The sequence below is a fragment of the Podarcis raffonei genome, chromosome 17, assembly GCF_027172205.1.
Source record: "Podarcis raffonei isolate rPodRaf1 chromosome 17, rPodRaf1.pri, whole genome shotgun sequence".
Classification (NCBI taxonomy): domain Eukaryota; kingdom Metazoa; phylum Chordata; class Lepidosauria; order Squamata; family Lacertidae; genus Podarcis; species Podarcis raffonei.
The window spans coordinates 8,331,790-8,358,795 of NC_070618.1; the positions used below are offsets into that span (position 1 = coordinate 8,331,790).

The following is a 27,006-nucleotide window of genomic DNA, read 5'->3' on the forward strand; positions in this document are numbered from 1 at the left end:
CTCTCATTTTCAAAAGATAAAATGCCAAAACAGGTTGTTTCCCTGCAGCAAAGCCATCACTGCTGCAGGTCTCTCCTTCATTATGTTGCTACAATTCTAACACTACTGTAGTAGCATTGGCTATCCCCAGCATTGAGCTAAGGCAGAAATCCTTCCTCATCCAGCAGTATGGTTGTGTATCCTCCTTTGTTTGAAGGGCTGTCCAATCATCTTGTTTAAAGAAGGGAGGCAAGGGCCTTGACGTTGCCCATCAACAGTTAACATCTTGATAGACCACCTGGTCTCAGCCTTCCTTGTAATGTTGAGATTCATTGGATTTTTAAAAAAAATTCTAGTAATTGCTTCTAAATATGCATTTATACATACATATTAGCACATGCACATTTTATTGTGTGTGTGTGTGTGGATGGCCATTCTACTCCCCCCGATGGTTGTTGGTACAAGCCCTAAAGCCAACAACCTTGTTCTTCATTTGCCCTTCTGGAGTGATATAGCTTACAATTTCTGGGTGCATCTTCCCTTAATTCCTCGGTTCCGTTGGCAGGCTGCCAACTCATGAGCCTGGGAGACACTCCACTCCAGTACTTCCTATATGCTTCTATAGTTTTAAAAATGGCTTCAGTGATTCACTTTGCAAGAGAAGACAAGGAGGCTGCTTGAGGCCTGCCTGAGGGGAAAAGTAGCTGAAGAAGTTAAGTTGGTCATCTCAAGGGAGTGCATGTTGCAAGTCATATGTGCAGGACATGACCCTGGGCAGTACAATCCAGTTAGCCATCAGTACAACAAGTGCCCCTTCAGGTCCATTATTCCAGTTTAAATCCAATCATGCTAATCAAGGAGTTGCCATGTCAGCTAAAGCAACAAAAGAAAACAAGAAAAAGAGTAGTAGTGGGGTAGAACTGAAAATAATGCCAATATATTTCACATCTGGCAACCAATGTGTCTCTTTGGTTTCAGATAGTACATGGGTAGATGAGTTTTAAAAGCCTGGGGCACAATTTTTCAGGGCACTCTAGAGGCTGTGGTGGCTCATCTACCCGAAGTAATGTATTTAGTTTTAACTCTGGAAGTGTATATGCGATTCTGACCAAACTAAGCATCCTAGAGCAAAAGATACACCAGGAGACAGGTATTGGAAAACATGACTGCCCAGGAATTATGCATTTCTTGTATCAAATCAGTTTTGGAATTTGCTCTAAAGTCTTTGTTTACAAGTGACTATAAACTCCAGATTTCCCAGTAAAAAATGTTATGGTTGCCTAGATCCACTCTACCTACCTAGATCCACTCTATCTACCTAGATCCACTTTACTGTAATCACTTACTGAATCACTCAAACTGCCAGGCCAGAACCTGTTGTCCTCCTTTGCTTTTCCTTCACTACTTCTGGTTTCTGCTCCTTTGGGCACGTTTGCTGTATGTCAGGCTTCCTCAACCTTGGCTCTCCAGAAGTTTTGAGACTACAATTCCCATCATCCCTGATCACTGGTCCTGCTAGCTAGGGATCATGGGAGTTGTAGGCCAAAAACATCTGAAGGGCCAAGGTTGAGGAAGCCTGCTGTATATAGTCCTTTTAAGGACTCCATACAGTCTCCTGCCTCCTGATGGCTGAAGCAGAGTTCTCTTTTCCAGTTGCCAAGAAGCCTTTTTAAAGGGCTCCCTCTTGCTTACTGTTCTTGCTCTTGGCTTCAACATGCCCAGGTTGTCTTTCCCATTGCCCAATGGTGCTTTAATTGGTGATTCTCACACTCTATTCTGCCTTCTGGAGAACCTTTCCTTACAAATCATCTGCTCCTTCTGTCCCCCGTGTGTGTGTGTGTGTGTGTGTGTGTGTGTGTGAGAGAGAGAGAGAGAGAGAGAGAGAGAGAGAGAGGTTTTTGTATGTCACCCTCTGGTCCTCCCTTCTCAGCTGCTCAAAACTGTGCCCTAGTTTGTAAAATGAGTCCACAGAGAAATGAGTCCACTACTATTCTTCCTTAAGCAGCACTGACCTCCACCTCACCCTTCCTTCTCTTACACCCTGTGTGCTTGCTCTTTCTTGTATGCATGTTGTTAGGTTAGTTGTGGTTAGAATCAATTGGCTAATTCCCTCACACTAAAGAACTGTGTATTGTTACTGAGTGATCACCATTGCCATAAAAGAGATGCATTGTTGCTGAGCTATTCCTCACTGAAGTGTTAAATATGTATATTTTGATTCTCTCCATTTTAAGACCTGTGTGAGTGTAAGTTGCTGGGTAAATCTGCCAATGCACTTTGTTGCCATTGTCTACATATCCTAATTCATGACTCTTCTAGAACATGCATATGTAAAACAAGTGTTTCCTGAAAGCCTAAGTATACAAATAATTCTGCCATTTGTAGCTGTAACCATCTTTATGCTGCCCTTTCATATATTAATATATTAATTCATGGATCCAGTTTTCTTGGCTGGCCAGGAAGAGAGTGATCTGAGACTGGAGGATATCACCATCAGTCCCTTGTCATGACTACATCACTTGTTGCTGAGATTTTGACTTTCAGCAGCTTACCTTCTCCGCAGAGGCAGAGGCCCTATTTGGATGGTCTGCTTTTGGAGGCTGATGGAGCAAATTGGTTTTCAGATGACTCGGAGCCAGCGGGGCAGGGGTGGGATTTTCTGATGGGTACAGTTGATGCTTTGTTGAAGCCCTGGCTGATCTGTGGAATATGCAGAAGGATTCTTGGTCTGTTAACGTTATCAGCCCTAAATATCCTCTCTTGCTTCATAAAGCTCTTCTAACTTCTTGGTATACACCAGAGTTTAGGGCAATGAAGCAAGGTGGGAGATGGCTTCTTCGGAGGCAAATGGAGCAAAACTTCAGGTGAATACAATCAAACACCCGTGAGTGCTCTTTATCGAGCCTAATCTTTGCTAGTGAAGAAGACATACATTGCTGCTTCCATTGCATCCCCACTGTGTTGTCTGGCGGAGCTTTTCCAGGTAGTATGGGGCCTTTTACATTGCCCAAAGGAGGCAATAGAATGGACAATGGCTTGGTGTGTCTTGTTTGCCAAGCATTTTGAGGATAAAGTCTTGTGCATCTGCCAGGATCTTGGCTCTGCTATTACAGTGCTTGGTTTGCTTTGGTCATCCACTTGTGCTCTTGCTGATAGCAACTAATGGATCACCAGCTGGGCCAGGGGGTGGTTAATGCCTCATTGCAAATAGGGGGTAGTCCATACCTACCTAAAGAAGGTGATTGTAAGACCACTCCTTAAGAAATCCTCAGTGGATTCAAAAACATTAATTATCTAATGTCCCCTTTGAGGGGAAGGTTCTTGAGTGTTTGGTCATGGGCCAGAGCCAAGCTCTCTTGGATGAAACCAATTTTCTAGAACCATATCAATGGGGGTTTAGGCCAGTTTTCACACGGAAAGTGCTTTGGTCACCCTGTATAATGACCTTTGTCAGGAGAAAGTCAAGGGTGTGTGTATGCCTGTTAATTCTCTTTGATCTCTCAAGATGTGTTATGGTACAGTATGTTGTTATTCTGGAGTGAATGCCCTAGTTGGGGTGGGCAGCACCACTCACATCTACATGAAACCACTGAGTGAGGTCATCTGGAGTTTGGGAGTGTTTGTCAGCAATATGTTGATAATAGGCAGATCTGTTTCTCCTTTCGATGTCGCAATGGACTAGATGAGAACCAATGAACTGAAGCTTAATCCAAATAAGTATTGGTGGGTTCTCTAGATTGGCTGGGTGGGCCCTTGCTTGTTTAGGATGGGGGTTGCACTCCCTTGGAATGAATAGTTGCACAGCTCGTGGGTGCTTTTGGAACTACTACGCTTGTCTGAGACTGACATGGACTTAGTGGTCAAAGTGCTTTCCATCAGCTTTGGTTGCTGGCCCAGCTAGACCCCTATGAGGATAAGGATAGCCTAACTTCTGTGGTCTGTGTCCTGGCAATAGGTTAGATTACTGCAATGTGTCATATGTGGGGTTACGATTGGAGACTGTTTGGAAACTGCAGCTGTGTAGAATTCAGTAGACTGATGGCTGACCTGAGCAAGATGGACTGATCATATAGCACCAATCTTGGCACAAGTGCATTGTGTACTAGTAGGTTTGTGGACTCAATTCAGGATGCTGTTTGTGACCTATAAAGCTTTATGTGGTTCAGGGCCTCGGTATACCAAGAGCTACCTCTTCCACGTAAATCAGTCTGGACTCAACATTCATCACCTGAGGTTCATGTCTGTGTGCCCCCTCTGAGGGCCTTCTCAGTGGTGGCTTTCTTTTTGTGGAATGCTTTTTACTCTTAGTTTGTAGGGGAAAGGCTCTTCTGCTCATTTTTTGAGTGGCGTGGATTGATTTGGATCCACCCATTTGTGTACTGTGTACAGTATTATGGATGAACATTTTAGGTATTTATTTTATTCCTGTTCTTATACTTGGCTTTATTTAATGTTTTGTTTTTATATTGCAAGTTGCTTTGCGTCACTTTTGTGAAAAAGCAACCAGCAAATAATAATGTAGTTCTTTGGAATCATTCTGCAGATTGAACAAAGAAGCTTGTGCACTTTCCAATTTATTCATGCTTCAGCAGGATATGGTAAAGTCTGAAACATGCTTGTAACCTTGTTTTGTGTTGTGGTACTAGCAAGGTTGTTGAATGTAAAGCAAGAATGCCAATAATCCTCAAAATGCGTAAGTGTATTACACCTAGAGATAATAGGTTATCTGCTTCAAATAAAAAAATTATATCTCTCTAGCATTGTTAGCAGTTTGTATTTGCATGTGAATAGTAATGTTTAGTGTTTCCACTTAGGTGCTGCATACAAGGTTGTAACTGATGGCCAGGATCCAAAGTAACAGCTGGACTAGTTCCACGTGCCTAAGGGGAATTTATTGAACAGCAGAACCTTGTCTAGTTTATGATATGGTATTATCCATTATTCAGAAGAATAAAAAATCCTACTCGTTGCACAGAAGTCCTTGGACACACCCAAGAATCCCTCTAGCACTCAGGCAGCATGTTCTGAATTTCTTTTTTTCTTTGTGAAAGACCAAGGAGCAAAAATACAGTGTAAGGGGGAGTGAATAAAACTGTATCTCCCTCTAGTCCTTATGGTGATATTACAGTATGAGAAGGATTAGACGACATACATTGGATGCACAAGGTCTCTGGTACTTCCAGCTAAAGCAGGCATGTCCAAAGTCTGTTTCGGGGGCCTAATCTGGCCCGCTGGTTGATTTAATCCGGCCCCCCTGGCAGTACATGTCCTGGGGTAAAATTGTAAAAAAAAAAAAAGCGCAACAACTTTGGGGTAAAATTGTAGAAAAGCTCAGCAAACTTTGGTCGGCCCTCACATATGTTCACTTCATCAAATCTGGCCCTCTTTGAAAAAAGTTTGGGCACCCCTGCGCTAAAGGATCTTGGCTAGCAGGGTTGGAAAACATCTCTGCCTGAGGTTTTGAAAAACCATTGATAGTCAGTGTAGACGATGATGGGCTAGCTAGGCCAATGGGCTGACACTGTAAGGCCACTTCATAGGTTGAATCCTATGAAGGCAAGTCTGTATTTATTCTTCACAGATATAGGTTGCATTTGCATGTAACACTGAGCCCAAACTGCATGGTTTCTTTTAACTATAATATGTATGAGGTGTATTGCCAGTGAATACTCCTGTTTCCTCCTGCGTTGAGCTGGGAAACAAACCATAGAGTTACTTCTGAGCAAGGATTTGTGCTTTGTTTCTCTCAAACTGCAACAAAGGAGCCCATGTTTTGTTTTTGGTTTGTTTGAGAGAAACAAATCATGAATGCTGATTAAGATGTGATGTTAAGCCAGCCACTTCAGGGCTTGTTTCCCCACCAACTAAGGAAGGAGTAAAATGGGATCTCTTGACAAATTACACAGTGTGGCTTAGTGTTGTGTATCTGTGGCCATTGAATAGAAATTATGTGTGTACTCTCCAAATATCCCCACATTGATTTAACATTCATTCAGTAGTTGTGTCTGTGTGTGTGGATTTGTGCAAGTGTCCCTGGCAGGTGATTTTAATGGACATGTTGCTAGCCATAATTGTAAAGTGCAATGGTTTTTAATTGTAATATTTCTGTGAGCGAAAGGGCAATGTTAAGATGGCCTGGATACCGTAGCTGCTATTGTGATGGTTATTTTAGTTGTAATTTCCTGACTTTATGGCTCTTAAATTGAGGTGTACTCAGCATTTCCCAGTTCAGGTTTTTGCAACTTTTAAAATTTGAAGACCTGAGGGTTCAAATAATACTCTTCAAATCAAAAATGCTTCAGATATTCCACGGAACCCTTGGCACTGGGAGTTTAGCTAGAGTTCAGGACGTGCATTTAGAATTTTGCCCTAAGATACAAAAACAGCCAAATAACCTTTTAATGGTAGGTTTTAAGTGCAGCTTTCTGAATGCTTTTGCCCTTCCCCATCTCTTTTGATGCATTGCTTTCCTTAAGGCCAGAAGCATGCTCTTATGAGGCAGAGGCTTAGGAAGTTCTGACGTAAAATAATTGTTTTGCAAGATACCGTCAAGCTAGAAAGGGATTCAGGGGGTTGTGGCTTTACTTTTTTCCTTACGTTTTCACGCTATGCTAGTATGCCGTGTTACAGTGAATAGGAAAAGTGGGGGAGGAGACATTGTATTCAGCTGCCATGCTGTTATCGGAGGGATTGTTTCTAGATACAGGTTTAGCATTCATTGGTTGTCTGAAGAAAGCCATTTCACCCGAGGATTGGACAAGAAGCTGCGTCAGTTTGCTGCCCGTCTCCAAGGCACTGGTGATGCTGCCTTCACAAGCTGGCTAACGTCACAGCTCCATCACCCAGCGGGGTGTGGGCTCACTCTCCCCCCCCCCCCCGTTCTGTTTAATTCTGTATTTGCTTCCTGCTGCATTTCTTAATCTGTCTTCTGCCAAATGCTAACAGCATGATATTTTGCAATCATTTAGGTGAATACAAGAAAGACGAACTCCTGGAAGCTGCTAGGTAAGTGCTGCTCAGAATACAAATGGTTTTTGAAGGGAGGATGTAGAAAGCCGGGATGAAAAATGGGCTTTTATGATCGCTGTCATTCTGTCATTACCCTATTATGAAATTATGCAGATAAACAAGGCTTGTTAGCATAGGTTGCTTTGGATTTTAGCCACTTGCAAAAAGCAAAAGAATGTGTTTATTTGTAATCATGCAGTATGATGGGGGTGCTTGCATTTTGACATAATGTACTCCCAATTTCATTTATGTTTAGAGTGATCATTTTAGAAAGAAACGGTATATTAGGATATTTTCTCTTTATTTTATACCCGAAAGGCATATTTGGCATTTTCTTATTAAAGCCCATCATAAGAAACCTTGAGCAAGATCTCTGAAGCTATTTATAGTGTCTTGGGGAATGTAACAAAAATAGGTGCTTGGGAAACGTCTTTTCGGCAGATACATAAAACCAAGTAAAATATAAATTAAACATTAAATTGATGTTAATCTTTTACATGGTGTATTCTTAAAGGAAATGTTTCAAGTGTCTGTTTTTTGCAATTTGAAATGCATATTGGGTGGTTCTTTGAACATGCCAGTATATAGAACAGTATATAATGTGAAACTCCATTTCAAATATTTTATAAGGGGCTCTCCCTCTTTCTTACGTCTCTGTCATGCAGGAGTGGTAATGAAGAAAAACTAATGGCTTTGTTGACACCTTTAAATGTGAACTGCCATGCAAGTGATGGGCGAAAAGTAAGTCTGTGCATATTTAACACATTTTGTCATTTTTACCCCTGACAGCTAAACTGCATGCCTTGTCAATTTGAAAATATTTTTAACCCATCACTTATGTTGGAAGTGTTGTAATTCGTGTCTGTTAACTATGAAATTAAATGATGCTATGCCTAATATTGATGGTTTGTGACAGATTGACAGAGGCAGTGGAGCGTGCGCTTGAAATCATGCTATTTGTTTCAAATGTCAACTATTGGGCTTTGCTTCAGATAGTTCGGCTATAAAAATAAACTGCATGTTTGGGCTGTTAATAGCTGTAAAATAACAGGCTGTCTAGTATTTTCTTTTTCGTGGTGTTGTACTGTTAAGAAAGGTAGGAGTCCAATCCCCTATTACTATGCTTAGCATAGCTAATTCCATATCGGTATGATTTGTGCCTATTGAATTCTCTTAACTTTTGATATTTTTATGCTTTTGATGTCTGGCTGCAGCTTTATATAACGGGGATGTTGAATGAAATGGATTGGGCTAGAAGGGGAAGGGAAGAACCTACAATGACAGGCTACCAGCCAGACTTCATGACATGTTCTCTTAAATTACATAATGTGCATTTGACCATTTAATTTTGCTGCTTAGCTTTGAAATTTTGTAATTGGTATACTAGAATTTGCTCTTGGGACTGACCCAGGTCCACACAGATTAGGAATCTTATCCTTCGATGGCTATTTTTAGGGTTTGCCAAAATCTTCACAGCATAGTCTCAAACAGGGATGACCAGCTGCTATGGCCTGCAAGGCTGGATCATTCCTGCCCAAGATGAGCTGAAGAGGGAAGACTCATAAAAACTGGGGCAGGTTGTGGCCCTTGGTCTCCCAGTTGTCTGTTTTGGAGCTAAATCTTTTAAAAATAAGTTTATTCATTTGCAATGCAAAAAGGGCCAGTTTAAATATTTTTTGACACAAACACTACAGAGCAAGGCTCATTTAAGTGCCATTTATTTCAATGTGTATAACTGCTTATATTTTATGGGACCATGCCCTTTCTTTTTAATAATGTTGTCTGTATAATCTGTAACTGACCTAAAATTATACCCACCAGATTCTTGATTAGTTGTACTGATTTAAAACTTGGCAGCATGCATTGCGTGTGTGTGTGTGTGTGTGTGTGTGTGTGTGTGATTATATATATTGTTTTGTTTTTACTTATATGTTAGAATGACCATCAGTTGGTTTTACTGTCACAATGAACTGTATACACTATCCCCACCCCATTTGTCTGCAACTAAGTACTTCTGAATCTCCTTAGAACTGTCTGTGCAAGCAACTTAAATTTAGGAATTATTCAGATGATTTGTAGTACTGTATTCTTATTCTGATAGCATGGGGACGTTGTTTAAGTGATGATATGCAACTGTGTGCGTTTATTTAAAGAGTTTTCTTTTATAATCAGTATTCTTAATATAGAAGTCCTGAGCAGAACTTTTTTGTGTAGCTAAATCCCCACAGATAGTTAAATGAGGCCCAAAACAATATGCCATCAAGTATAGTATTAATGGTTCAGGAATATAATGTATCTGAGTGTTCTGAAAGGAAATACAAAGGAAAGAAGTTCAGTGTATTTAAAACAATTGAGATGCAGTAGCAGATAAATTGATCAAAACCAACAGATTTCTATTAAAAACAAAAATAAAATTATTATTAATAACAACAAAACATTTATATAATGAGTATATTTGGTAGCTACTGTTGAGAGCTCCTCTGTTGAGAACTGTTCCTACCATGTAATGGATCTTGGGGTATACTTACAGGTCAGCAAATGCTTAGTTCTTTTTAATCTATTACTGTAACTGTGAAGGCACCATTCAGTTCTATCCCCTGTCAAAATGGCTCATGTCTTCTCTGTTGAAAGCATACTCTAAGATTCAAAACTCTGCAGGACTCTGACCTGTTCACAGATATCCACCTGTGCAGCGATTGCCCTTGCTTCTGTCAGAGAATAAGTCACATATCGCATAGGGAACAGTGCATACGTAATGCTTTTGAACCTTGAACCTTGATTGGGGTTGGGGAGTGCTGCTGGCTTCTTCATTGACCAAAGGAATGCGATTTTGAGACTCTTGCCTTTCAATATGTTTCATTCTGTGATACTTCTGAAGCCTTTTGCTCCTTTCCTTCATCTGGCATCCCCAAGTAGTGTACCAAATTGGATAAGTGTCTCGTTGCTCTGGCTTCTCCATTAGTATTAAATCCACCCTAAAAGCCACCAAAATCAACAGCCGGCTTCAGGTAGAATTCAGCATGGCACTATTACAAATGTTCCATCTATGCAAGCATATCAGCTTGCCAGATGACTCCTCATGTGCTGTTCGGGGGGGTGTTCTCCCCCCCCCCCATGCCATTGCAGGGCACATCGGGGTGGTGGTGATACAGAAAGGAAAGCTCCATTGTTCAAGTTGAAGTCCTTGTGCAAGACTTCATTGAGGTTTGTTGGGTGAATCCCACCCTTCATCTATAGGTTTCAAGACTCCACTATATTAGGCAGGAAATACCTAAGTTGAGTACCAGGTTACATTCTGCCATCTTTCCATTTCTAAGCATCCAATTAGGCCAAAAGGATAGGCGTTAACCAGGGGTGTGACCTTTTAGTTGGCCTAGTAAAGATTCCCCTCATGTGGATTTGGAATTTATCTGGGAAATTCCCTTTATTCATTCATTCTCTCTCTCTCTCTCTCTCTCTCTCTCTCTCTCTCTCTCTCTGTGTGTGTGTGTCACACACACACACACACACACACACACACACACACTCCCTTTACCTCTCTCTATTATGTTCAGATAAATGAATAAAATGGTTTGAGCTTCAAATACTTGACATCGTTGATATAGAAAGATAGGCTATGCATGCCTAAATAAGAGACCTAGGAGCAAGCCTTAATTTTGGGTTAGGAAATCCCAACAGTCAGAGTAATGACTGCTGGCTGTGAAAGATTCATGTGCACAGCAGTCATTACTTAAAACACTAGTGTTTGTGCAACACAAACTGGTTCTAGGCACCAACATTAATTGCTTAGCTGAAATGTGAGGATGCGCTTTTTTGTTTACAGTTATAAGAGGCTGTAATTCTTCAATAAAATCTTCAACACTGAATATTGTATAGAATTTTGAAGAAACATGTATACTGTTGAATTCTATCATTGAAGCTCGTATTCTACTGAAGTTGTAGTACCTAATAGTCTCTGCTTATTAATAACAGCTAGAGGTTTGGGGTTTGCGTGGGGAAAAATGACTCCAAGATACTATAAATAATCCTATCAGTCATCCCCCATATATTTTTAGAATCCACTTGTGCAGTTTTTTTGTATTATTTCTAATGAACCCATGACCCTATTATCTGTCAATGAATTGAATTGTAAATGAAGAATTGGCTAGTATCTGTGTTTGAATTCAGAATGCCAAGTGATGATACATATTGGCAGGAAATCAATGGCAAATATGCTCATCAAAGATTAAAAAATTAAACAGCAACACCAGGAAAAATAAATTCAGTTAGATAATTCAGTTAGACAAATTATGTACTGTATATTGTGTTGACACAATACAGAAGAAAATGATACAAACTCAATTGTACATTACCAAACAACTTTTACAATACTGCATTAAAATAAATCGCCTCTGCATTACTCTCCAAAAAGATCTTGCAAAGCTTAGTTCTGCATAAATGCTTCTGTGTGACATAAGGGAAGTTTTCATAGTGGGCAGCAATGGAACCGCAGTTATCCCTTTGGAAGCAGTCATATACAGCAGGCTAGGAAACAATAAGTTACTGAACTCCTTCTCCCACCAGTCAAAGCCTGCAAGGCCAATGGTCTGGGATAATGTTGTTGTAGTCTGAAGGCATCTGGAGGGCTGCAGGTTTCATATCATTGCAGTGATGTCCAGAGTCCTTTTACCTCAGCAGCCCTTTGTTGTTGTTTAGTTGTTTAGTTGTTTAGTCGTGTCCGACTCTTCGTGACCCCATGGACCAGAGCACGCCAGGCACTCCTGTCTTCCACTGCCTCCTGCAGTTTGGTCAAACTCATGCTGGTAGCTTCGAGAACACTGTCCAACCATCTCGTCCTCTGTCGTCCCCTTCTCCTTGTGCCCTCCATCTTTCCCAACATCAGGGTCTTTTCCAGGGAGTCTTCTCTTCTGATGAGGTGGCCAAAGTATTGGAGCCTCAGCTTCACGATCTGTCCTTCCAGTGAGCACTCAGGGCTGATTTCCTTAAGAATGGATAGGTTTGATCTTCTTGCAGTCCATGGGACTCTCAAGAGTCTCCTCCGGCACCAGCACCATAATTCAAAATCAGCGGCCCTAGCGGTTACTGATACACCATTTAAAATGGTAGTTACTTATTCCAGCTTTACTGCTGGTGCTCAAACCATCATAAAACACATTATAACAACACCTGCTAATTCATTTACTTCAAAGCAGTGAGATTCTGAGGGTTGTCATCAGTGTTTGTTTACACTGGATGAGAGTTTAGACCAGAAAAGGTTTCAGTGCGCAATCTGTTTGTGTAGACTGGCCCATAGTGAGCTGTAGTTCTCCAGACTGCTAATTCTTTTAAAAGTTCTGCCCCTCACCCCATTAAACCTTTATAGTGCAAGTTCGGATCTCTGGACTTGCTTAACTGTTTGCTTTCTGTCATGTTAAAGTGTGTTTCTGGAACTTTCTGCAGTGTTGTTTCATGGTGCTGGAAACTGGAGAATAAAAGCAGCTTGATAGAGAAATTAACTTCCTTTTCACGCTGTGCATACTTAACAACAAAGCCCCTAAACATAAATGGAGGCCCATAGGGAGATGCAAGACCAATGCAGAGCCAAAAAATAACTCATCATGCTTTCTGCAGATACAAATGAGCCAACTGAGTGCATCTTATTTCAGAAGACAGAGCCTTTATAGTATTTCACTACTTTCCTTAACTATCACCTAGGGAGAGGGAGCCATTTCATCTTCTTGCCGTTGCCTTGTATGCAATGTGGGAAAATGACTAGCACGGGAAGTCTTAAAAGCCTTTTCAATTCTGCATGTGAGAGGAAATAGGGCAAGTGTTTCCTTTCTTGCTTTGCTGTTATAAATCCATATAATTACAATGATGTATCATACCCAGGCGATCTTTTGTATAAACTTGAAAAGAAAACTAGGCACATCTGTATTTGGAGTGGTTTTGGACACTTCATGTGGGGGGGGGGGAGGAAGTTCTTACCTTCTGTTCTTGGTTATTCATATATTCTACCCTACTTGGGTATCATATATTGATCTTCGTCCAAACCCTGTTCCCCCTTTATCCTTCAGCAGCCCTGTAATGGTACATGTAGTTTGAGAGACACTAGCCCAAGGTCACCCAGTGAGTTTCAGAGGTGACATAATGGTTAGACTGAGTGTTCAACTAATACAAGGAAGATGCCACTGAGCCATTCAGCTTACTGAGTGATCTTAGCCAGTCACCATCACACTGACTTCTCTCATTAATCATTAAAGTTTCTTAAGTAACCAAAAAAAATAGTTAAATGTCTTCAAAGTCACCCTTTTTTCTTTTGGGGGGATATGTTAACAGGATTGTAAAGTAGGATGGTCCATTTTCCTTTTGAAAATGCAGGGTGGGAAAGCTGTTTTGCAAGGCTTATGATGATGATTTTTCACTACTAGGTACTAAATTATTTTAGACATAAGAATTTGAAAACTCAAGTAATGCAATGTTTCACTTTGGAATGTTTTAGGTGTTCAATATTTGGAAGGAAGAGTTAGAGGATTCCGTAGATGGAAAGAAAGCAGTTTGTTTTCAGCTTCAACAATTCAGACTATAGCAATGTTTGTTTACCGTTTACCTATGGCCAGTCACCTCATGTTTACCCTCAAATGAAATAATGCTTAAGGCATTATATTTATCATTTTAAAAGGGCTGTGTTTAGGACAAAAACACTGTCCTTTTGCATTACATCGGTACTAGTTTCTTTGTACTGCAGGGGTCACCAACCTTTTTTGAGCCCCTGAGGTTGATGAGCAATGTGTGTTCTTGAACATAGGTGTAATATATTTGGTTGCTTCTCTTATGGAGCTCCTGCCAGAATGTTTTTTTGCATCTGATTCTGATCCAGATTAGATGTGCTAGGATACCCAGTTTGCATCTATTAGAAACTGACTGGTGGTGTTGTGGTATAAACGCTTTACAATCAAAATACTTTCTCCCTTCTGCAGTTCTCTTTCCATAGGCAGAGCACTGTTTTCAACACCAAAGCTAAAAAGGCTACGATCGCCATATTTCCCTCCACAGAAGATGTCCACTCCAGGTTTTCTGGTGACCTGCTATTCCCTAAGAGCACCTCAGTTTTCCTGCATGAAACCGGCAGGGAATCTTCATCCTTGGTGTTTATCTTTAAACAATTTGCTTAAAACTGTTTCCCCCTTTCTGGAGTGAGAAGTGAGGTGTGAGGGAGAGTCCTGCTCTGAGTGTACCTCTGCTGTAGATGCCGCCAAAGAGACTGGAGAAAAATTATGCTGAGATGAAGTCACAGGGAAGAGTGGCAGATGAAGGCAAATACAGAAATGGGAAATAAAAAAATGGAGGGAAGTAAAAAAATAGGTTTTAAAATGCCGCTCCCAGAAGCAGGAGCTGGCGTGGAAATGTAACACAGCTGCCGGCAGGGAGAATGCTGACAATTTAAAGAAAAATAAATACCGTATTTTGTGCTCTATAAGCCGTCACTTTTTCCCTCCTAAAAAGTAAGGGGAAATGTGTGCGCGTCTTATGGAGCGAATGCAGGCTGCGCAGCTATCCCAGAAGCCAGAACAGCAAGAGGGATTGCTGCTTTCACTGCGCAGCGATCCCTCTTGTTGTTCTGGCTTCTGAGATTCAGAATATTATTTTTTCTTGTTTTCCTCCTCCAAAAAACTAGTTGCGTCTTGTGGTCTGGTGCATCTTATAGAGCGAAAAATACGGTAAATGCCAAAGGCGAGCACTGGTCACACTACAGAGCTTGCCCCAAGCATGCATGTGTTAGAGGGCACAGAAGGAGCCTACACATGGCAGCTGCTCATTCTTAATTTCTTCAGTGCAGATGTGCTAATCACATGATGCACCTTCAGTGTGTGAAGAAGACTCCTGGGACTTAACGTGGCCAGAAACTACACCCTAATTCTGTTCACCAGATATAAACTCTTGCTTGCCATGGCAAATGTAATTGTACTTCCTGGTTGCTGAGAGGACCATGATGGGACAGCAGGGTCACTTAAACAGTCTGGGCTAATTTCCCCAAAGCTGGAATGCAAGAAGCGTTTTTCATTAATTTGGGGGAAGCTAGACTGATTTAACCTAGAGAATGCTAATTAAGTTGAGACTTGGATTTGGTATTTGCAGTCAGTGAGAGAAGTTGAAAGTAGGGCAACCACTTTTAATCAATTGATCTGTTCAACAGATTAAATACCTTTTACATCAGTTTTAAAAAACTTGATCTCTTGGGTAGTGGTAGCTAGATATGTCACTGGAAATATTCAGTCTGTTGATAAAATGCATATAATGTTATATATAATGATGTTATAACAGGATCTGTGATGTAGCCTTTTAAACTAAACGTATAAACTGATTGAACATTTGTAAATGTTTTTCTCTGTCTAAGATGAAAGTAGCCAGTTTCTCTTTTGTTGTGAAAGAAAGCAAATGAACACACTCAAAATGGAGACCGTATTTTAATGGTTAAATAGTGGGTAAAGGATGCACTTTTGATAGATTAATAGGGAGCTACAGAGAAGGCAGTAGCCAGAAGAATTTTTTTAATTGACTGGGAAGAGAAAACAGAGGAGAGGGGTATATTATTGATGATACGTTTATCTCTATGCCCACTTCAAGTAGCTTATGCATGCAAGCTGTTCTGGTGTTTTGAGGCTGCTGCTCATGTGAGGTGGTTCTCATAGGAAATCTGTGCAGAACATAGAAGGTGCTTTGTAATTGCTCCCCAGCCAGAGTTGCCATTTCTGCCTGCAGTATCTGTGTGGAAACTTGCCTTACCCAAAGAAAGAGTCTTAATTTCATTCTTTTTGTTTCTGCCTTTTCTTACAGTCTACTCCGTTACATTTGGCTGCAGGATACAACAGAGTCCGGATAGTCCAGCTTTTGCTTCAGCATGGTGCTGATGTCCATGCGAAGGATAAGGGGTATGTAAAACAGTATAATGAACTCACTGGCTTTTTTAGCGCTCGTAAAGCAGGTGGATACTAGTGAAAGGGCCTCTTAAATAGTGGTACCTAACAAAGGCTTGGAGGGACGCGGGTGGCGCTGTGGGTTAAACCACTGAGCCTAGGGCTTGCCAATCAGAAGGTTGGCAGTTCGAATCCCCATGATGGGGTGAGTTCCCGTTGCTCGGTGCCTGCTCCTGCCAACCTAGCAGTTTGAAAGCACGTCAAAGTGCAAGTAGATAAATAGGTACCGCTCCGGGGGGAAGGTAAATGGCGTTTCCGTGCACTACTCTGGTTCACCAGAAGCGGCTTAGTCATGCTGGCCACATGACCTGGAAGCTGTACGCCAGCTCCCTCGGCCAATAAAGCGAGATGAGCGCCGCAACCCCAGAGTCGGTCACGACTGGACCTAATGGCCCTTTACCTTTACCTTTAAAACCTTGATTATTGGGAGATTATTCTCCCAAGCATTTCAAATCTTGTAGATGTTACAATGATGTACATTTGGAGTAAAGTTTTGAGATCACAGAATTGATTAAGTATCACACGCTGCAGCTCCCCCCCCCCCAACGGCTTAGAGCAGTGGTTTTCAAATTGCATTCTGGGGGAGGTATAGTGGTTCCTCGACAGATATGTCTGTGTGGAAAGTGAAGGGAGATAAACAACAATGCTGTAGAGTAATACAGAAATATCTTAAGACTTTTTCATATTTCCTACTGCATTTTTTTCTAGTGTGGTCGGGGTGTTTGCACGCCATATTTTTATTTGTCACACCTTTACAAATTAGTCTGTTAGATTATTGTAACAATTTTCTGTTCTTCTAAAGCTTTCCTTTGTGCTCTGACCTCATTTTTTCATTCAGGAATATATATTTTTTTAAGCTCCTCTTCCCTTGCTTGTGAAGTAGTCGGAACCTTTATACAAAGGCAAGGAAGAGGCGCATTTCAAATGCTGGAATAAGATATAGCAAAGTGCTTTAAAAAGTGGCTTGCACATAGGGCTCAGAAAGGATTTTAAAAGTTGGTCTTGTGGAACAGCTGCTGTGCTGCCTCTCTGGATGAGTTCAAGCAATCTTCTCATCTGTGCATCAGAATTCCCATTTGTGCAGGCCTGAATCATGTGACTGATACCCTGCATGAAACTGGGCAGTGCAGTGTTGCTTTTGTTACATGCTCAGATTTTCATAAAATCCTGCACCTGGCTAGAATCTGTGACCAAGCATCTGTTTGAATAATAATGTTATTGAGGTTAAATTACATTTTACATCTTTAAATGTCTCTCTTGCTGCAGCCAATTTGGTTCTAAGTTGCCTAATTATTAGCTTTTTAGGTAATGTAATTTTAATGCTTTATTTATTGCAGTGGACTTGTGCCCCTTCACAATGCATGTTCCTATGGACATTATGAAGTTACAGAACTGCTGTTGAAGGTAACGTTAAAGAGAAGTAATTCCTTAATGTTACGTAATTAATTGAAGGAAATAATTAACGTGTAGTGTGCTGTCGTGCTTACTATTTGTGTGTTGTTCTTTATTGTATGGTTATTTGTATTTTTAAGTTAAATTGTGTAAGCAGCCTTGCAGACCCCGTGAACATGGCAATAGCAATATAAGTGTCCTTAGCTGCTGTGTACAGCATATGTATGGAAATACGGTATGGCTTGTGCGGGTCTTTCTGTGTGGTCAAACAAACGAAAGAACAATGTTGGAGGGACACACATTTCTCATCAATGAATTTGTGTGTGATTGTGACTGAAATGTTACACCTCTGAAGAATACACTGTAAAAATTAGGTGTTATGCCATCCATAACATGTAAATTTGTTAAATCAATGGGGGCCCTTTTACTGAAGTCCATAATATTTTCTATTATGCCATCTTATTAAAAACTAAGGGAAAATAACAGACCTGGTCCACATTCCACACAAAGGAGAGTATTTTCCCCATAGTACAGAAACTGGGTTATGTCCAGCTAAATTATTACGTTATTGGAGTGACTTCTGCTCACACAATGGAACTTCTCCTTCTATTCAGCCCCCTCACTGCCCCATATATATCTGCTCCAGAGGGTTTGGGAAACACCCCAAGCAGATTTGGAGGGTTGGAGGAGGAAGTTCTGTTGTGCAAGTGGAAATCATGCAATAATCTTAAATTAGATACAGCCTATTACTTGCCCCAAGCCAACCACTGTTTGTGGCTGAGTCGAGATTCAACATAGGATGTTTTTTTACCTGCTATGCTACACCAAGTCTTACTGAAACTGACATTTATTTATTTTTTAAACTCCGTAATCTCATCATATTCTGAGAGAGACTCTGGGCTTTCACTAAACATATGTAAGCAGCAAACCTGGAGCACGTTCTTTCTATCAAGTGCATATTATTTGAACATGTATTAAAATATCAATTAATGAATTGATTTCATTAATTTGATAATCAAAGGTTTCATTAGATAACACCTATTCTGTTTAGCACTGAAAGTTAACTATGGTACTGACACTACATAGAAGGACTTGTACAGTTTAACTCCTATTCTTTCCTTACTTAGCATGGTGCCTGTGTTAATGCGATGGATCTTTGGCAGTTTACCCCATTACATGAAGCCGCTTCTAAGAATCGTGTGGAAGTTTGTTCTTTGTTACTTAGCCATGGTGCAGATCCAACGTTGGTCAACTGTCATGGAAAGAGTGCTGTTGACATGGCCCCAACGCCTGAGCTGAAAGAGAGGCTTACCTGTAGGTATCATAGGGTGCAAAATACTGTATTTCACATCTAGAAAGGGCTCTTTGTGCTCTACGGAGTATGATATTGATCACAGAATTCAGCTCCCTGTAAACCTCAACTTTTTATTATTATTAAAGCAAAGATGGTTGCAAAGATCATTTTGATGTGGGCATTTCTGGTGAAATCTCAGAGGGATTGCTGTGTAACATTTTGAGCAGTCATAGGGTAGGGTTTCAATGCCTGGGGTTCCTTCGCATCCCTCATCATGACCAGCAGAAGCAGAATACATTGTTTGAAATAATGAAAATTACGTAATAAATTATGCAAACTGAGAATAATCATGCTAGTTGCTTGTGTAATATTTACTTAATTACTTAATTACTGCCCTAATAATATCTGCTTCATATGTGTTTATAGATTTCGCTATTGTCACAAAATTTGGGTCACTTTGGGACAACATTCTAATTTATTTCAGGCATTAAAAGTCTGTTCAGAAACTTTTCCCTGCAACCTTTTTCTTGTTAATCTTCTCTTATCAACATATTTGGCAGATCAGAAGTGTGTGTGTGTGTGTTTGTGTGTTTGTGTGAAGTCCTTTAGGCAGCATTTATACAAGTCACTGAGCATCTAAACTAATTTTGCGTTTATACTGAGTAGCATTGAAATAGAAACCCCCCTTTTACCTCTCTCAGCCCAAGAATGTTATTTTGTCTTCACAATCTTCACTTGAGAGAACGCAATAGGACAGTTCTTGGTGAACTGTGTGGAATTATATTGTCCCTTTTAACTGTTGTTTGGCTTTTCTAAGCTAATGCTGTATAATTCTGACAGTCATGAATATTGTTTATTCCCCTGCAGATGAATTCAAAGGACATTCCTTACTACAAGCAGCAAGAGAAGCTGACTTAGCCAAAGTAAAGAAGACACTTGCCTTGGAGGTCATTAATTTCAAGCAGCCACAGTCCCATGAGACAGCACTGGTGAGATCATAAGTCACTCAGCTTGCTTTAGGCAGCATGTAAGGTTTTGTATACATAATTGTGGCTGAAGTTATCCCATAGTTAAGACTGGCGTTTTCAAGGTAAATCTAGTTCAGCCCATCACATATCTAATGATGCTTGACCTGCCGTTGACTTAATGCTGAGCTAAGGAAGAACCTATAGTAAGCATCTTCTTTCATGATTACACCATTTTAGCAGGGATCTGAGAATTCTGCCATTCAAAATTAAATGTTTTTCAGTTGTCTGCTTTGAAATGAATAGTTTGATCCCTCAGTACATCATGTATTTTTGCAACTGTAATTGCTTCAGCAGCTTTCAAAATCTGCTAGAGTAAAAAAAAAAAAGGTTGCGTATCTGTAGGCACGATGGCACAAGCTGTAGCCTGTGCTGTGAGAGGCAAGGGAGGCAAGCAAACCAACTAATTAAGCTCCTCCCTTTATCCTCACTGCTGCCACCAAGTGTGGATAACCTGCCTGCCTGCCTCCACTAAACAGTCCTTAACGTCTGGAATTTATTTAGTGGCCCAGCGAACTTTCTATATCAAGTAGTGTGGTAAGGCAATTAGTGTGGGGTGAACAACAAAGCCTCTGACACGTTTAACCCAAATTTAGATTTTGTAAAAGATTTTGTAAGGCGGCAATGTAAAAAATAATTATGAAGGTCTTTATTCAACAGTAATGATTTGAAACAGTTTGAGCAAAGAAGATAAAATGAAAATAAATAGGAAAACACGTTCATCTAAACCTAGTCCAGATTGTTTCCCTACCCAAGTTGATACTTTTATCAGGCAGTGTCCATCTCTCTCATTGTTCAGCATCTTCTGTTCCTGGAATCTGGATGTGTAGCTGTCCTTTAGCTTCCTTCTTTTGAGTCCACCTCTTTCCTATTTCACCAGCACTGTGTCTTTCTAAACTCCATTTGCTAGCTTTACTTACACGCATTATTTCAGGTGACCAGTCAGAAGGGCAGTAGAATTCTGCTTGAGATTCTCTTTTCCATAATTTCATCTTATCATCTTAATTTCACCTTAAGCCGCTCTGAGCCCAGCCTTGGCTGGGGAGGGCGGGGTATAAGTAAAAATTATTATTATTATTATTATTATTATTATTTATTAGGTTTAGGTTTCATTTGCACCTCACGTGTTTGCTTCATGCAGTGAACTTCTGACCTGCCTGGTTACAGAACAGAGAGCGAAAAGCAGCCATTTTATAACCCAAAAACAATAGACAAAATGGTTGAAACAGTTTCATACTTCCACAGTTGGAAAGACACAACTATAGAGCGCCAGTTCAAATATATCATAGTACGTCCTCTAGCAGCGACCATGCTGAGGTTAAGATGAGGGATCATACTGTCCCTCTCACCAGCCCCTCCTCATTGGTGCTCAAATTCCCTTGCCACTGTTTGCTATGATTAAGAGCTACGTTTGCACCACCAAAGAAGTGTGTGATCTTGTAACCTAGGGGTAATGAACCTGTAGCCCTCCTGATAAAGTTAGACTTCCACCAGCCACAGCCAGCATGGCCAGCGGTCAGGAATGATGGAGTTGCAGTTCAGTAACATCTGCAGGGCCACAAGGTCTCCTTCTCCCAGGACCAGCCCGTCCACGCCTCAGGTGGTAGAACTCAAGGTGCACCCTCCCTCAATATCAGAGAAGTACCTGCGAAGGCTTCCACGTTCTGATAAGATCTTGCAAGAGCCCCATGAATTCCCCCTGGGCTCTTGCAAGATCTTGCTGGAAGCCACAGCCACACAACCCCAATAAGTGAGGCTTTGGCAGGGGGACGAATGGCACCTTCCTGTTTTGGCTCAGGTGGCAAAACGCAGTGGGCCACCCGTGCCAATCTCTGGGATACGTAAAACCTATCCCAGAACATCTTGTGCTTTCTATTATAGTTTTGTACTAAATACATATGGAGTAGAAGCAACAGTTCATGTTTTACTCCAGGAAAGTGGAAAACGATTGATGCCCCCAAATTATTGCATTACACCTCAGCACCCCCCCCCCAAAGGCTGTTAGAGGTTCTAAGTGCACTTTTTGCATTTGTACTAAGATTTTCACATGAGAACAAGTTCAAAATATGATAATACAGTATGTGCACTATATTTTATATATTACATGGTGTCCACAGAAAGGACAGGTGCATATGGAACTATGGACATTGCTGGAGCTCTGCTTGTCAATTTGTTGTGGCGGTTCCTACAGACAAGGCAAGCCGTGACTCCATTTAAGTAGCAGATTGCATCTTCGGCACAGGGAATTACTCTGGCGCATGAAGGGCTACTTGAACTTCAATCACTTGCATACAGTTCCATTTTGAATCCCTGAACCAGTCCTGCATCCTAAGAAGCAAATTCCTTGTTGTACACTATTACGATTTATACAGGTTAACTGCAGCCTTCTCATCTTGTATTTCCAGCATGTCCTTCAGTTTTGATTTCTAACCCTTGGCTTAAGTTTTCCTACATTGCCTTTTTTGCAGCACTGTGCTGTGGCTTCTCTTCACCCCAAACGGAAACAAGTCACTGAGTTACTGCTTCGGAAAGGAGCGAACGTCAATGAGAAGAATAAAGAGTATGTTTTCTTCTTTAAAACAGCAACATTTGTGTTTAGATGAAATGGACGCATTCTGAAACTTATTTATTTGTATCTTTCTTTTCCAAACTAGTTTCATGACACCTTTGCATTTTGCTGCTGAACGAGCTCACAACGATGTTATGGAAGTTCTTCATAAACATGGAGCAAAGGTAAATATTGGACTATGCCTAATTTTCCACACACTGTATTATACCTGTGGTCTTGTGTGCTAGTCCTACAAGTGTGAAAAATTAGGGAAACATTTACTCTGATATTTGTGGTTCTGTGGAAACAGTGGGGGTTCAACTCTTTGCCTCTTTTCACACAAACAAATGTAGTCGTTACATTTTCATTGATGCCAACTTTGATAGTTGGAAGTAATTATTTGCACACATTTCCTTTCCAGACATCTGAACAGAAGTCTGGGTCTGCTTGCATGAGGTTTTGGAAGAAGCTTGTTTGTCATAAGTTCTTTGACTTTGTAATCTCCGCTTGATATGATCCTGGTAAAAGTCTGCCTTAGCTTTGAAGAATTTACCGGGATAAAATGTTCTCCTTGTATAATTTCCTGCCAAGCTTTTAAAGATTCAATTTGGATGAGAGCTTTGATATTAGACAGGAAATCATAGGGTGCTTTCACATCTGAAGTCTGCAGCTCAGACCATGATAATACTGAGTATAATGGAATAAGAAGAACTGCAAAATGCCTTTTTTCCAGCACACCTGTTAACTATCTCTGCACTGAACCATCACAGCTACATTTCACCCATTCAATTGTTTGGCACTAATGCCCTAGCTGCAGCTGGGCTACAAAACTCGTAATCTACCCACTTTTATCCTGTCTGAATTTACATCTTTTTGTTCCAACCAACCAGTGTATAATCAAATAAAAATGCTAATTCAAATTGCTCCTGATATCCAGAGTGCTTGGGCGCATGTAATGTTTACATATTTTTCAAAGATAAAATAATGTTTTTCAAAGCCTATTGGGTAAATTGTTGTCACTGAGGCTCTTTCATTAGCTGTCCTTTTCAAGTTCCTTTTTCTGTTTCTTTAAAACACAGAGGTGAAATTTCATAAATTAATGTATAAATGTTGTTACATATACTTCTTTCTTACTTGAGTGTAGACTTGTTAGATTCTTGTTAGTTTAACTTGTTTTATGCCTTCTTTAAAGTGCAAGTTTCAAGACGGCTTATAAAGTGAGGATTTCATATAGGTTGCCAGGGGTCCTCAACCTGTGGCCCATTAGATTTGTTCAATTGGCACGCTGCATGTCCACATTCATATTGATTTTTAATTGTATTCTATTGCTTCTTTTATTTCTTGTATTGTACCACATTTTGAATTTCTGTGGCATTCAGAATGTAATACAATATAGGAAATAAAAGAAGCCATAAAAATACAAATAAAGATCATACAGCATCTAGCATCGTGCATTAAAAGGTAAAGGGACCCCTGACCAAGGTCCGGTCGTGGCCGACTCTGGGGTTGCGGCGCTCATCTCGCTCTATAGGCTGAGGGAGCCGGCGTTTGTCCGCAGACAGCTTCCTGGTCATGTGGCCAGCATGACTAAGCCGCTTCTGGGGAACCAGAGCAGCACACGGAAACGCTGTTTACCTTCCTGCTGGAGCAGTACCTACTTATCTACTTGCACTTTGATGTGCTTTCGAACTGCTAGGTGGGCATCGTGCATTACAATTTCTATTACAGGTGAAAAAAACCTTTAAGTTGCCCACCAAGACAATCAGTAATTTTCAAGTGGTCCATGGGCAGGAAAATCCTGGGAATCACTGAACTCCTGAATGGTGAATTATACTTCTGATTCTGTGTGTTTGGGGTTCTTCAGAGTCTTTTCTGGAAATATGGTGACACGAGCCATACTTTTGGCTGAGCTATGGTCAGTTTATTATTTGAGAGTATTAAATAGAGAAGTTCAGATAAAGAGATCTTGGGTGCAGTTCTCAAGTGGTTGTCTTGCTGGCACAGGCGAATGAAGCCTCTAAGGCCCAAGGGTACCAAGGCTTCAGGAAGCTGGATAGCCCATAGCTTTGCAATAAGTACCAGGCCTTGCAATAGTAGCAATGGTGGCTCCTATTCATAAATGGGTGGGTCCAGATTTGCAGTTCTTAAGTGCAACCTTTGAGGCTTCTTGGCTGCTGTTGTATGGCCTGAATTGAGGAGACCTTGAGTGTGGAGGAGGGCAAGAGAGAGAGTTTGTGGTTTGCATTCAACCCCCCAAACAGTTAAGTATATCTTCTTTATTATATCTTATTAGAGAGATATAACATATATCAACAATTCTTCAATTATGTCAGACAGATGCGTTTTAATTTAGGAATCTATTATATAGAAGTGCTATTCTCCAGACCCCTGTTTCTGTATTTGTTCCAAGCAGGTTTAATAGGATCATAAAATACAGTGATATACAGAATCGTGAATGCGTAGTGTGTTATGTTCCAGAATTTTGAACCAGCTGTTACCTTTTTTCTGTGGGGAAACATTTTAGAGAAGAGCCTTTGCGCTCACTGAAATGGCAAAATTGTTTACTCAGGCTGCTAATTAAATTACTTCCCCAAATTGCCGTCTAATAAAATTTCAGAAGTGGGGATCCTGTTTGTTGATTAAAATACTGTATCTGGCCAGTGGGTTACAGGAAAATGAGATTATTTGAGTAACAGTGTCTTCTGAACCCAGTAAAGAAGCCTTCACCCACAGCTCCTAACCATACACTGGAGAGAATAGATGAGAAATGTACGTCCAAATGTTCTACCTTTCCATCCTCTACCTCTAGAAAGTAAGGATTTAGGAAACACTGAGAATTCGAAACGGGAAGGAAATCAGTAATAAGAGGCCCTGTCAAAATAGTCTTCAGTTGTTGAGCTATTACAGATGATTGGCAGAACATAGGACAGTTATAGGTGCGAGTGCTGCATTGCCACACAGGAGCAGTAAAAAGTGCTGAAGTAAAAAATAATTGCTCGTTGAACAATGACATACATCCATGTTGACTTTCAGTAACATTTCACATAGGGAAGGGACTTGGATGTAGTGAAAATAATTCATTCCAATGGCAAACTCTTGCTTGATAGACCTGGGCAACATGACTTTGAAAGTGGTGTTAGCATTGCTTATTTTAGCAGGTTTAAAACATGTGACTATCAGGTCTGCGCTGATGTCTGTCTGGTGGAGCTGATAGACCTGTCACTTTGTAAGCTGAAAGAGCTCTTCGCAGTCTGCAGCGCAATTCATCACTGCATCAACATAATGTGCACAACAACAATCAATGTGACTGCCACAGTTTTTGGGGGAGGGGTTGGTGTAGCTTTAGCGAGCAGTGTAACTTTTAAGTGTATATATCCTTGGGAAGCCAGCAGTGGGCTGATGAATGAAGCTTTCATTCCATACCAGGCAAAATAGTCGTTTTGGTATGTTAGCTCTCAGCCAGTTTACTTACGTCAGTTGGAATTTTGGTGAACTACAGATTTTGAAATTTGCAGGGTACTGAATTGATATGTTTTTTTGTTTTGCTTGATATAAATTTAATATGGAGGAGCCAGATACTTCAGGCAAGAAATTTGGGTCTTCATGGTGAGGGCCTTCTGGCCAGGGTCTCTAAGAAGCCACCTCTACCTACACTTGGGGAACTTGGAGCTAACAATTTAGCTCTCATTTTCCATAAATGAGGAATGCAGTGTGTGCTGGTTAGGACAGACAGTATGGTAGCTAAAATGCATATGTCACAGACAAAGAGGTAGTTGATCAAAATCAGTCCTGAAGGAAGGAAACTTCTCTTATGTAAACACCCATCTGCCCACAAGGGCAAAAACACTGGAAAAGGTTCATTTTTAACCTTCATCCAGATTGGCTTGGTTAACCCCAGTGGAGTAAGCCTTTAACCCAAAGATATTTGATCAAATCTGATTCAGTTCTGAGGACTGATCATGTGTCTCTTTACCTTTTCTTCCAACAAGACGTTGTTGAGGTTCAGCATAAGTTTTCAGGTAGGAGGAGAACCAGTTGATGCCCTAAAGGCAGATTAGCCTTGCTGTTAACTTTGTACTTCCCTGCCATAACCTCTTCTTCCAAGAGTAATCTGGAAAATCACGTATAAGTGTTAATTGGCCCAAGATTGCTAGCTATAACACCTCCAATACCATGAGAGAGCTTGACAACTCTAAGGCAGCTTTGCAGGATGTGTCCTTTTTCACATAGCTGGGATGATGTCAAATGGTTCATGGCTGTTAGATTTCTGACCCCGGATGCGCTGCAGTTTCACATTCTTGTGCTTGTTGCCCTCCCCTTGAGAAATTCTGAATTTACCGTATTTTTCGCACTATAGGACGCACTTTTCCCCCTCCAAAAATGAAGGGGAAATGTGTGTGCGTCCTATGGGGAGAATGCAGGCTTTCGCTGAAGCCTGGAGAGCGAGAGGGGTTGGTGCGGACCGACCCCTCTCTCTCTCCAGGCTTCAGGAGAGCCCCACCACCAGCCCCACAAGCTCGGGGGACAGCGGGAGAGCCGCAGCGCGCCCTTCCCGCTGTCCCCCGACTTGGCTAGAAGGCTGGCGGGGGGGAGAAGCCTGCTCCTCCCCGTCGCCAGCCCCGCAAACTCGGGAGATAGCGGGAGAGGCGCAGCGCGCCCCTCCCGCTGTCCCCCGACTTGGCTAGAAGGCTGGCGACGGGGAGAAGCCGGCTCCTCCCCGTCGCCAGCCCCGCAAACTCGGGAGACAGCGGGAGAAGCGCAGCGCGCCATCCCGCTGTCCCCCGACTTGGCTAGAAGGCTGGC

General features: G+C 41.2%; 1 protein-coding gene across 2 annotated transcripts in view; it reads left to right on the forward strand.

The window, feature by feature from the left end:
* The window catches only part of TNKS (tankyrase), a 72,859-nt gene that overhangs the window by 17,639 nt on the left and 28,214 nt on the right, over window positions 1-27,006 (forward strand). Inside the window, exons 4-12 of one of the 2 annotated variants that reach the window (XM_053370926.1) lie at window positions 6,948-6,984; window positions 7,653-7,728; window positions 13,947-14,114; window positions 15,805-15,899; window positions 17,282-17,348; window positions 18,464-18,650; window positions 19,498-19,619; window positions 22,124-22,215; window positions 22,310-22,388. In XM_053370926.1, the coding sequence (XP_053226901.1) occupies window positions 6,948-6,984; window positions 7,653-7,728; window positions 13,947-14,114; window positions 15,805-15,899; window positions 17,282-17,348; window positions 18,464-18,650; window positions 19,498-19,619; window positions 22,124-22,215; window positions 22,310-22,388 (923 nt within the window). The remainder of the gene's footprint in view (window positions 1-6,947; window positions 6,985-7,652; window positions 7,729-13,946; window positions 14,115-15,804; window positions 15,900-17,281; window positions 17,349-18,463; window positions 18,651-19,497; window positions 19,620-22,123; window positions 22,216-22,309; window positions 22,389-27,006) is intronic. The other variant, XM_053370925.1, reaches the window with a different exon arrangement.